The sequence below is a fragment of the Monocercomonoides exilis genome (genome assembly GCF_001643675.1).
Source record: "Monocercomonoides exilis strain PA203 chromosome Unknown scaffold11-1913109, whole genome shotgun sequence".
Classification (NCBI taxonomy): Eukaryota; Preaxostyla; order Oxymonadida; family Polymastigidae; genus Monocercomonoides; species Monocercomonoides exilis.
Window position 1 is genome coordinate 1,334,669 of NW_027150556.1, and position 13,162 is coordinate 1,347,830.

General features: G+C 47.1%; 1 protein-coding gene across 1 annotated transcript; it reads right to left on the bottom strand.

The window, feature by feature from the left end:
- Positions 1 to 29: 29 nt before the first annotated feature.
- On the bottom strand, positions 30 to 13,142 carry MONOS_12310 (putative beta-ketoacyl synthase; the record flags this gene model as incomplete). Its single annotated transcript, XM_067864921.1, has 2 exons — positions 30 to 6,069; positions 6,173 to 13,142. 2 exons carry the CDS (start codon positions 13,140 to 13,142, stop codon positions 284 to 286), a joined length of 12,756 nt encoding a protein of 4,251 aa, XP_067731686.1. The 3' UTR covers positions 30 to 283.
- Positions 13,143 to 13,162: the final 20 nt, after the last annotated feature.

The window sequence follows — 13,162 nt, forward strand, 5'->3', positions numbered from 1 at the left end:
AATTTACATTTCAATCACTTCACAAATCATTTCGCAAAAAACGTGAACGTTGTTTTATTTGAATATCAAAATTCGTCAATAAAAATATTAAAAAACATTAAATGTATAAAGCCCTCAAGAAAAGTACATATGACTAAAAGAAGAGTGAAGATGATCCCACTAAATGAGGAAATTATAAAAAAAATAATGACTAATATCAAAAGATGCTTCGCTATAAAAGCAAACACTATCGTGATAAATTATTTTTAATGAAAAGAAAGCGTTCTGCTGAAGTGATTAAATATTACGCCTTGTGCTGTCCATGAATTAATTTCCTATGGAACAAATCGTGATGTGGTTGAATAACTTTTCCATCGTGATCTAATACTGAGATCGCAACTGCAGCAATAAGAAGAAACAAAAGGACCACGAAAAGAATCCATTTAATCGTGCGCTTAACTCTCTTTTTCCGAGGAACCCAGCGTGGGCGTGTGGTTGCAGGAGTGTAAGTTGTTTCTCCGGTTTCAGCCAATTCGGCTTTTCGCTTCAAAATTAGATCGTATTCTTCCTTCAAAACATCCGCCGCCCACTTCAGCTGCTCTCTTGTATGTGATGCTGAAATAAAGAAGCGAATTCTAGCCTTTCCTTCCTCGACAGCTGGAGCGTAATATGGTGAGGCTTCTATTCCACGGTAGTGGATGGCTTGCGCGAGTCTAAGAGTTTCTTCTGAAGTATGCACGATTGCAGGAACAACCGCAACACCAATAGCATCACCCACATCAAACCCACGTTCAACCAGCAAATCTCTGAAGTACAAAGAATTATCCTGCAACTTTCGCACTCTCCACGGCTCCTTCTTCATCACCTCAAGCGCTCCCAAAGCAGCTCCTGCCTGTGCAGGTGGCATTCCAGCAGAGTAAATGAATCCGGGTGAAGTTCCTCGCAAAAACGTGATTAACTCCTGCTTCCCTGCGATATAACCACCACACGAAGCAAACGATTTTGAGAGTGTGCCCATCCACAAATCAACATCTGAAGGGTCGATGCCGAAATGCTCTCCAATTCCTCTTCCAGTTTTGCCCATCGTTCCAATTGAATGTGCTTCATCAATGAAAAGAAGGCAATGGTGCTTTTTCTTCAGCTCAATCAGTTCTGGAAGACGGCAAGCATCTCCATCCATAGAATACACACCTTCAGCCACAATCAGGCACTTCCTGTGTTTTGTTCTGTTTTCAGTTAAAATTGCGTCCAAGGCTTCTGTGTTGTTGTGCGGGAAGGAAATTGTTGTTGAGTGAGAGTTCTTGTTACCTTGGATGATTGACGAGTGGCACAGCACATCATACACAATAAGATCACTTTCCTTCATCAAATGGCCGATTGTGGATTCATTCGCCATGAAGCCACCAACATACAAAATCGCGTCCTCAGCGCCAACCCACCAGGCCAGTCCTCTTTCCAGCTGGTAGTGAATGATACGTGTCCCTCCCACAACACGCGATCCAGAGACAGACGTTCCATAGCGAGCAATCGCATTTTGTGCAAATCGCTGGACACGCTTGTCTCCAGAAAGGGAAAGATAGTTGTACGAAGTAAAGTTGATGAAGTCTTTGCCTTCCATTTGTGTTTCGTCATCATTCACACCGTCGTTGATACGCAGATATGGCATATCATTATCCACAATCGATTTCATGAAGTCCAATCGTCTTGTTTCTTTGACGACTTCAGGCAATTTCTCAATCACATACAAATCTTCAGTCATCACGTATTCTTTTTCCTTTTTCCCTTTCTTTCCTTTTCCGTGTCCGCTGCTTCCGCTGGGATGTCCTGTGATCTTTTCAGACAGATCTTCAGCAGCTGAGCGAATAGAATCATACTTAGCAAGTGCCTGTGCAGAGACTTCAAACCCAACGATGGATGAAAGTGATGATGCAATGCTGATGGATGCATTGGAATCAAGCCCAACATCACCAAGTGACAGATCATCAGTAAGATTCTCTGGCAAGTCTGACACATTCTGACGGAGCAGATCAATGATGATATCTGACATGCGATCTGCATTCATCATTGAATCATCGTCATCATCATCGCTGTCTGAATCAGATGAGTCGCCGCTGCTTCTCCTATGAGAGCGATGGCTGTGAGACTTCCTTTTCATCTGACTGCTTCTGCTTCGTTTGCTCACCTTAACTTTGGCTGAGGCGATTTCTTCATCTCCGCTCTCTTCGTCATCAAACAGCACTTGCATGACATCAATCTCACTTTCGCTGAGTTTGCTGGCTCCTCTAACATTAAGGACAGGATGAGTGAATGTAATTTCTTTGTCCTTTGAAGACTTAGCAGATTCTTTATTTGCTTTTCCTTTTTTGATTGCAATTTGTGTGGCGTTGTCTTCCACGTCTGCTTGTTTCAATGAAGTTTCAATGCGAAGAATGTGCTTTCCACCAGATGAGAAGCTTGGCAGAGTCACCTGCTTGGCTGGTGCAACAAGATGTGCGACCATCGAAGGCGCAGAAAGGAACGGCAAAATTGGAGACGCTACTGCTTTGGCTGAGACACCAGGTGTTTGAAGTGCCAGATCTGTGCGGAGCATTCCTTGTGTTGTCTTTCCCACACGCGACCAGTCAACATGGCACACGACAAGCTGTGAATGGATCATTCTTGGCGCGACTGTACCGTCAGAGCGGGGCAGTAAAGAGAGAGGAATCGCAATATCTTCATTCTGATCATCGCTTGAGATGTCATAGTCGCCTCTCTTCAGTGTCAATGCTTCGCTCACAAACCGTTCCATGACTTTCAGAGCATCGCTGATTTCAAGTGGAAGGACACCTTCTTTTGCCAGCTGTGGAAGAAGATCATTGTTTGCTCTCTTTGAAGAGAACATACCTGCATTTGTTGGACCAAGATTAAGTGAGAGGTAAAGTGGAGAGGAAGGCACAGAAGATTCAGAAGTGTAAGGTTGATGAGAAGATGCTGCAATCGAATCGAAGAATGCATTTGCTGCAGAATAAGTTGCCTGTCCAACTGAACCAAACAGTGAGGCAATTGAAGAAAACATCAGCACAAATTCGCACTTCGCTCTGTCTTTTTGCTTCATTCCATCGATTGCTGCTTTGATGTTGATAAGTCCGAGCACTTTTGGTTGCATAACAGCGTCAATATCTTCCTTTGTGGCTTCAACAAACAGTGAATCTCTGAGTAATCCTGCTGTGTGGATAACACCTCTCATACAGCCAAATCTTTCATCGTTCAGCAAGTTTTTGATCATCTTGCGAACGGGATATTCCTGTGTCAGATCGCACTTGATCACTTCGATGATTGCCTTCTCGTGAGGATGAGCGGTGTTATAGTTGACTCCCACCTCTTCCAGTCGGTGTGCTGCTTCTGGTCTGTCTGTACGTGAAAAGATGTCGCTGCATACGATTCTTTTTGCTCCGTTTGCGAGTAACCACTCAACAACACACAGTGCAACGCCACCAAGTCCACCAGTGACGAGATAGAAGCCATCAGAGTGGAAGAGTTGTGAATGAATAGAAGTTGAAGAAGATGCAGAAGATGAAGGAGATGATATTGTGATTGGAGGATGAAGCGGTGAAGGTGTCTGAAGAGGCGATGAAGCAGGCACGCGATACATTCTTGGAGAAAAGCGTGTGCCATCTGCAGCAATTGCCACTTCAACCTCAGTTCTGGTCTTCTCCTGCACTGCCATTGTGGCGATGGATGTTGGGTGGATCAGCAAGAACTCGCGTAGAACCGTTTCATCTGACGATTGTGCGATTTGGTCTTTTTCAATCTTCAGCTGACTGACAGAATCGCGCGAGGGAAGATCCAACAGCCCAACTCTGAAAGTGGCTGACATTTCCCGAGCGACCACTCGCCCCAATCCCCAGAGCATTCCCTGAACTGTTGTGGCAATATCTTTCAAATTCACTTTCACAAGTGACTTATTCTGTTCACTTGACTCATCTTCACTTCCTTCTTCCTCTTCCTCTTCTTCTTCTTCCTCACTTGAATCATCGACTTCTGATTCGTGTTCATCCCAGCTTGACTGCTGGTGAGTTCCTTTCTTCACAACTGATGTGTTGCTGATCTCATTCGAATGAAGTCCTCTCGTAACCAACATGAACGGAGCAGGTTTCTTCCTTATTCCTGCTTCGAGCGACGTGATCGTCTTGAGGATTCTCTGTGGAGTGTTTGTGGTGAATGAGGAAACAACCTCAAACAGTGATGAATAATCTAATGACTCACGCTGCTCTTTTGTGAAGATCGTCGCCTGGTCTCTTTCAGAAATAAGAAGAGATGGATTGTGAGGCAGATCAAGACACCACATGTATATCACACCAAGCAATGGAAGTGTTTTTGGAGCTGAAGAAGAAGATGATGATGAAGACGAAGCTGAAGCTGACTTTGGTGCAGCGCTGCTCTGGTCGTGCATAGCTGCAATGATTGCTTCACGCACAGACTCATCGCGCATTGGATTGGCGTAAATGACTCTGATCGAAGAAGACTGATTGCCAACTTTGAATGTATATTGCGTTTCTTTCCCATCTGCAATTGCATCTGCTACGTTCTGAATTGCAGATGAATCTTGTTTTCTCTGCTTTGACTTCGATTTCATTGGAGGAGCAGCCGATGCCTGGCTAAGCGGATCGACGTGGTTTGAACGAATGACAATCACTTTCCCGTTCTTCTTCATCATCTGCAGCTGCTTTGCAACATTTATGCCGTCTTCGCTTTCAGCTTCCGCAAACACCAGCCACACACCTTTTTCATCATCTGCTTCGTGATGCAATGGTGCCAGTGCTTCACTCAACGGTGCATCTTTCTTCTTGTTCTCTGCCTGTTTCCCAAGCTGAGCCTCGCCCCACTCAAGTGAATACAACGCCTGTCCAATTGTGCTGTTCCAGCCGTCTGTCACATTCTGCTTCATTTGCTGTTCAGTTGCGCGGCGCACTGTGAAGTTGTGGAGCACGCAAATCAATTCCATTTGAGAATCTGCTTGAGGAGCCGATGGCTTCACTGGTGAAGCAAACACCTCTTTCCTTTTGACTGTAACAGAATCATCAGAAGGAGAAGAAGAAGATGATGATGAAACGGCCACGATTGAAAGGTCAGCCGATATCTCTTCCGGTGGTTGAGTTCCTTCGATGTTTGTGAGCTGTGGCGAATGAACATGGACATACAGCTCTTTCTCTTCCACACCTTCGAGGAAGGCTGATCTGAACAGCTGGACTGACTCTATCTTTGTTGGAAGATAGAGACATGGGTTCAATTCTTCTTCCTCCTCGTCTTCTTCTTCTTCTTCAACTTTCTTCTTTCCTTTTCCTTTCTGGTCTTTCTTTGCCTGCTTTGGTGATTTCTTGTCGTCGTGGAAGACAAGACTGAGTGCAGCAACAGCGTGGAAAGACGCATCCAACAGAGCAGGGTGGATGAAGAAGGACTCTGCATTTGGAGTCTGCTTCGCACGGGTCGTGTCCAGCACAGCCAAAACCTCGTCTCTGCAGAACGAGATGGAGGACACGCCTTGGAAGTGGTATCCGTAGTTGAGTCCAGCACGTGAGAACAGAGTGTAAAGTGCGAAGGCTGGCAGACTGGATGCCTTGCAGCGCTTACGTACATCGCTGAGGGAGACTGATGGATCGACACCAAGCAGAGGAAGGGTCGACAGGATGGAGGAGAGAGAGGCTAATGAAGAACTGGAGGCAGACGAAGAGGCAGAAGCAGACAGTTGAGGAATTGCTAATCCCTCACCAGCCACACTACCTGGATGCATTGCAGGGCTCATTGCTGCATCGAGAGCATCAGCGCCTTCTGGAATGATCACAGCGCTGGCGTGAGTTGTCCAGAGATGTGATGGAAGATTGGCTGCTGCTGATTTATGGAGCATCGCAGCATTCTGTGCATCTCCTCTGCTGCGAGGATGTCTCAAACGAGCTGCGATCTTCACAGTTCCCATTCCCATTGGAAGATCAGAAGAGGATGAAGAAACAGAAGAAGACGATTCTTCGTATGAGGCCTTCAGGCGGATTTGGCGTTGGAGGCCAAGAGTCAGCATGCGGTTGAAAGTGACAGATGTCAGATGAAGAGGAGATGCTGAGTTTAAAATAACAAAATATTACATTAAAATAAAAATATAAAAAAATTCAAATGAAGAAAATGAAACTTAAAAATTTAAAATAATTTAACAACAGAATACCTTTTCCTCTTTTCGATGTGAATTGTGATGGGTGAGTGATTTGTGCGTTTCTAGCAGCAACAGCAAGCATCATTTCAACATAAGCAGCGCCAGGAAGAACAGATCCTCCCAACAATCCATGCTCCAACAAGAACGAAGTGGGTTGAGAAGTGTAAAGTGCAGGTATCGGAGAAATAGCAGGGGACGGAGAATTAGGAGATGATGGCTTAATATCGTGCATGTCAAATAGTCCCTTCCACGTGGCTGAGAAATTGGATGAATCAACAGCCGCCTTTGGTAGTAATGGGTGTGTTGTGTCTTCCCAGTGCTTTTCTTTCCTCAGCGAAGGCGATCCAGCGCTTCCCTCAGCCGGGTCAAAGCCAGCAAACGGTCTCAACCGCGCGCCTCTCCTTCTGTGCCTCCTCTGTGAATCCTCATTGTCGCTGTCCTCCTCAGACTCATCGTCGCTCTCTTCGTCAACGTTGTACCAGCAGAACTGGCCGTTCCACTGATAACTTGGAGTCAATGTGCAGTATGAAGCGTGCTGGGACATGAGAACGTTTGGGGAGTCCCAGTTGATGCTGAAGCCAGCACAGAACAGTCGCCCAATTGCGCGTCGGATGAATGAAAGCTCGTCTTGCTTCACTTTCATTGTGGATACAACAAACAGAGGCGAAGATGCAGCTGACAGGAACGCTGCGGAAACAGGCTGTCTCTTCTGCATCTGGTTTTTGCCTTTCCTTTTGTCTTGTGCAGCAGACATTTTTGCCTCGTTCTTCTTCTTCTCCCACTCCTGGAAGTTCTGCTGGATGGCTGAATTGAGCACTGGTTGTGATGCTACCTCGACGAATGCCTTGTGCCCGTCGTCGATCATCGTCTTCAGCGCCTCGCCAAATCTGACACACGAGCGGATCTGTGCTGCCCAGTAGTCAACAGTCAGCTGCTTTGACGGGTCTTCTATCTTTTTGCAGAGTGTGGACGAGTAAAACGGAATGGCGTATGAAGAGAAGAAGTGAGCTGGAGAATAGCCGTTGGCATTTCCAGCGGATGGGGTGGATGAATGCGACAATGGAGTGATTTGAGGGAAGTGCTCCACAAACGAGGGAAGAATTGACTGCATCGCTGCGCTGTGGAAAGCATACTCCACACGGACATTCTGCACAGTCAGCGGCTCTTCATCATCGTCATCATTGCTGTTATTGGCATTTGCTGCTTTGCTCTTTTTCTCTCCTTCCTCTTCTTCTTTTCCGTTCGATCCATCTTTTTGCTCTTTCTTCTGTTGTGCTTTCTCCTTTCTGAGTGCATTTTGGATGTATTCAATGCACCTTCCCACGCTGTTTTCGTCTCCAGACAGAACCATCGTGTGCTCGCTGTTGATTGTTGCAACAGACACAGAATCAGGATTTGGATCAACAGAAGCAGACACTGACAGTGATTCAGTGTTACTTTCAGAATGCTTCTTTGATTTAGCGCCTTCCTTTTTGGAGGATTTTGAGTGATGTTGTGTGCTTTGTTCTTCGGCTGATGAATCTTCTGCTTCCATTCCTTTCTCTTTCCTGTTCCATTCCTTCACAAGATGCTCAACTTTCTTTCCGTTCAGCTCCACACCGCCAGATGACAGCTGCCTCATAACACCTTTTGGCGCCTGCTGCATCGCCAGCCCGCGATGGCACACAAGCTTCACTGCGTCTTCCAGAGAGAGAGCACCGCTGATGTGAGCTGCAGCTATTTCTCCGATGGAGTGGCCCACAACAGCGGATGGAATGATACCCCATTCACGAAGCAGGCGGCACAATGATACTTGGATGGTAAACAGAGCTGGCTGGGCAATGCATGTGTCAGCTAATGTCAGAGGATGAGATGGCAGAGGAAGTGTGGTGGATGAAACAAGAGGAGATGATGCTTCGGTTGATTGGCTGCGCTTCTGCTTCTTTGAAGGAGTCGAAGGAGAAGCTGATTCTTTCTTCTTTGGTGTGTCTGGTGAGTTCATCTTTGGCGATGATTTTTTGGGTGTTGCTGGAGAATCGTCGCGTCTTGACTTCTTCTTTTTCGAGGTTGTTTGTTCGTGTGAAGACTCAGATGAATCTGGTGTCTGGCTAACGTGTCTCTCACGTTTTCCTTTGCTTTGTGTTTGTTCTTCTTCTTCTTCTTCTTTCTCTTCTTCTTTCGGCTTGGCAGCAGAAACTTGCTCGGCAGACTGATTTTCCACAGTAGATGGGTCCTTCGCAAAGAAGTCGAGAATGGAGATGCCGCCCAGATGCTTCTTGATCAGTCTGTCAATCTCCAAGCAGCTCTGTCTGAACACTGGCTCCTCTTTGAACAGGTGGAATGCCATGTCCGGACGCTGGGCGCCTTGCCCCGAAAAGATGAATGCAGGTCCCGTTGATGCGTTTGGCACAAAGCTCATCACGGCTTCAGAATTGTTTGAAGCTGATCCCTTTTTCTTTCCAGCTGAAAGAGACAGCTCTTTCATCTCGTCCAGAACAGCCTGAGGAAGTGGCTGGACTCCGCTGAGTGTCTGTGAAAATGTCTTCGATTTGGCAATCTCCTGCAACTCTTTGATAGCTTCAGTGTGAGTTGAGAACACAGCTGTTGCTCTGTATGGAGCCAATGCCTCGCGCTTCTGTGCAGCTGAGTAGCACAAATCGCGCAGGAACTTCAGAATGGAGCTGAGAGCTGCTGGCGGAATTTCGGGGTCTGTGCGAGATGATGATGATGAGGATGTCTCAAGTGAAGGAGTAATTGAAGGTGATGGGGATGGGGATGGAGATGGTGTGGGTGAAGGAAGAAGAGGAGGAGAAGGAGACGGTGCAGGAAACGGAGATGCTTCATCAGATGAGCCATTCTTCTTCATCGCAATTGTTGCCTGTCTGATTGCCTGTGATGCAAATCGGTTGATTGTGTCAGCGTATGAATGAGCCAACGCACACAGCGAAGCAGACGAGCGTGCAGAAAGTGGAAGAATAAATCTTGAAGGGATTTCCTCCAGTTCTGATTCAGCCAACTCTGCTGCCGGCTCGTTCTGCACCTCGCGCTTCCGCAGAGACGGCGGGCAGTCAGCCACAATTGCATGAGCATTCGTCCCACCGAAGCCAAACGCACTTAAAGCGCACACTCTCCGGAGGCAATTCTCGTTGTTGGCATCGCCACGTGGCTTGGCGCTCCACACCTGGTTCGTGTCCTGCACTTTCACATGCAGCCGCTCAAAGTCGATGTGTGGGTTTGGCTGTTGGAAGTGCAGCGACCGCACAAACATCCCGTTGTGGAGGCAGAGCGACACTTTGACAAGACTTGCAACACCAGCTGCTCCTTCGAGATGGCCAATGTTCGTTTTCACAGATCCCACACGCAATGGATTTGGCTCGCTGGAGGCGCTCTTCGTCGCTCGCAGCTTCTTTGCGTAGACAGTTGCCAGTGCTTCCACTTCAATTGGATCACCCAATTTGGTTCCAGTTCCGTGGCATTCGACGTAATCGATGTCTGAGCCGCTGCGAACAATCCTCGCTCCGTTCTCGTCTCTGACGTGTGATGCGTCTTTGAGGCACTGACGAAGCAGCATCTCTTGTGAAAGTGGAGACGGAGCTGTCAGACCATTGGATTTCCCGTCCTGGTTGACTGCTGTGGCGAGGAGAACTGAATAAATGCGGTCTCCATCAGCGACAGCGCGTGAAAGAGGCTTCAGGAATACCACTCCGCACCCTTCTGATCGCACATACCCGTTTGCTCTTGAGTCGAATGTTTTGCAGCGCCCGTCAGGTGACATGAAGTTGGCGTGCGACATCGACACAGTCACAGCAGGATTGAGGATAAGACTGACACCACCAGCAACAGCAGCAGAGCATTCGCCCCGGCGGATGGCGTCCATAGCCAGATGCACTGCGACAAGAGAAGAGGAGCAGGCAGTATCCACAACCATTGAGGGTCCTACAAATCCGAATGAGTAGCTCACTCTGTTTGCAAGAATGGAGAGCGCTGAGCCAGTTCCTGTGTAGCTGTCACACATCTCCACTTCCTTCATCTGCAGCGAGCTGTAATCAGAGCCCGTGCATCCGAAATACACACCCACATTCTTTCCTTTCAGCGACGATGGAACGACTCCGCTGTCTTCGAGTGCCTCCCACACGCACTGCAGTGCCAGACGCTGCTGTGGGTCCATACGGCTCGCCTCAGCAGCAGAGATTGAGAAGAAGTTGTAGTCAAAAGTGCACACCGATCTCCCGTCGATGAAACCTCCCCATTTTGTGCTCATTTTGCCTGAGCCAGATGCGGTGGGGGTTTCTCCGGTGCCGTCGTAGTACTCTTCCACAGACCAGCGATCAGCTGGCACTTCTGTGATGGAGTCGACGCCTCTCATCAGATTCTGCCAGAACTGCTTCGGAGACGAGGCTCCGGGGAAGCGCAGGGCCATACCGCACACTGCAATTGGCTCAGAATACGCGCTCTGAGAAGCTGACGAGGCAGAAGTGTCTTCCTCATCGGCATCAGCTTCTGCAGCTTCGGCTTCCTGTTGCGCTTCGTCTTCGTTTCTCTCCGAAATTGCCTTTTTGACCTCGTCGATCAAGAACGGGGCAAGCTCAGTGATTGAAGGATATGAATACGCGACAGTCGGTGAAACCGTAATTTTGAGTACTTTTTCCAGTTCTCCAGCGAGCGGAACGGCTTCCACAGACTTCACTCCGATGACTGAGAAGTTTGTGTTATCTTCAATGATCGAAGGATCTCCAATCTCCAACTCATTTGCAAGAACAATTCGAATGAATTGGCAAAGAGATTCTTTCTTTGGAACCTTCAGCTGAGCAGAATCAGAAGCAGAAGACGATGAAGATGCAGAAGATGTTTGGATCTCGTCCTCATCCCATTCAATCGCTGGAAGCGGAAGAGTAACAAACTCATATTGGTCGTTTGATCCTTTTCCCTTCTGACCAGCCAGTCCATGTGCTCCTTTCAACCGCCCTGCTCCGTATTCTGCTGAGCCTGTGCCCACCCATTCGTGGACAACAGCACCATCCTCTTTGAACTTCCCCATTTTCAGCCCAAGTTCTTTCACTTGGCTTCGCTGGATCTTTCCAGAAGATGTTTTGTATATTGAGCCTTGCTTCAGCAGCACTACGCGATTCACAGCAACATCAACCTCCTTCGCCACTGAGGCCACAATCAGCTCCACCAGCTTAGGATACTCAGTTGCTGGGCATGTGTCGCGTACTTCCTGCACAACGGTGATGTTCTCTTCTTCTGTTTCCTCAGCTTTGATCTCTTCGGCTCCCCCAGCTTTCTTTCCTTTCTTTTTTCCCTTTCCACTCTCTGCTTTTTTCCCTGCTTTGTCTGCCTCTTCGTTGTCGAGGATCTTTTTCATAGAAACGGTAAGGGAAACAGCAGCAGAGCAGCCTGGTCGCAGGTGAGGAGATGCATCTTCGCTTGCTCTTTCAATGTCCATCGGATAGACATTGTGGCCGTGAATGATAATCATATCCTTCAGCCTCCCAGACACGAACAGGTGCCTGTCGTACACAAACCCCAGATCGCCTGTTCTGAGGAACGGGCCTCTGCCATCAGCAGTGTAGCAGCAGAACGCCCGCTCTGTCATTTCTGGCTCTCTGAAGTATCCCTTTGCCACAGAGCTTGATTGGATCCAGATTTCGCCCACTCGATCGGGTGGTCGCTCTGCGTTCGTTGCGGGGTCCACAATCAGAACAGTCCATCCGATTGGGTCAGGTATCCGATTCTGTGCTGCAGTAACAGGTCCGCAAATGTATCCAGTTCCAACCAGCTCTATTGAGTCGTCTTCCTCGTCTTCCTCGTCCTCGTCATCGTCATCATCGTCTTCGCTCTCATCATCTTCTTTCTTTTTCTTTTTGTCTGCTACTGCTTTGCCTCCGTTGGCCAATGCAACAACTCTATGATCAGAAAGAGCACTTTTGCTGAATGTGTAGACTGGCATACCATGTGATGATGTTACCATCAATGTTGTCTCTGCCATCCCAAAGCAAGGTGTAAAGTGTCCTCCAAATCCAAACTTTGCAAATCTCTCGTTGAAGCGTCGCAAAGTCCTTGCCCTAACTGGCTCGCTACCGTTGAAAGCATTGTGCCAGTTTGAGAGATCAATTTTCTTCGACACAAGCTCCTCGTCTTTCACTTTTCTCAATACCAAATCGTATCCAAAGTTTGGCCCACCACCAGAATAGGCTTTCGTGACAGAAAGCAGTTCTATCCATCGAATGGGCGATTTTAAAAAGTCTAGAGGTGACATAAATGTGATATAGCCTCCTAGATAGACTAACTGAAGAATTTGTCCTATCAGTCCCATATCGTGATATTGTGGAAGCCACCCAGCTGCAGAAATTTCAGGATATTCATCATAAAATTTATGCTTAAATTCACGATAAATGTGTCGTTCATTTTCCATAAGATTATCATGAGTTACCATGACACCTTTTGGATCGCTTGTTGAGCCTGATGTGTATTGCAAAAATGCAATTGTATCTTTTGTGATGTGAGGTTTTTTGTAACTTTCTGCCTTTGAATCAGGAATAGAATCAACAGTAATCCATGTAGCAGTTTTGAAAGATGGGAACAAATGAAACACGCCAGAAGACAATTCTTTCATGTCACTTGTTGTAACAATGATAGTAGCACCTGATTTCGTCATAATTGCTTCCAAACGTTTTAATGATTGATGCATCCTTGATGGATCAGGAGGATAAACAGGAACTCCAATAACTCCAGCAAACATACAAGAAAGATATGCAACAAGAAAATCAGCACTTGGTGGAAACAAAAGGATTGCTGAATAACCATATGCACCGCACTCATTCAGAACGGATCCTACAGCACGACATCTGGTTAGGAGCTGTGAAAATGTGTATTGTGAGATCTTTCCATTGAGATCGCCTGTATGAAGGAATCTGATGGCAGGGTGATTTGGCCTTGCTAAAGCACGTTGTTCTATGACTTCAACAAAAGTTTCTTCTTCACCGATTTTGTGCAAAGCCATAGAAATAAGATCGAAGATCA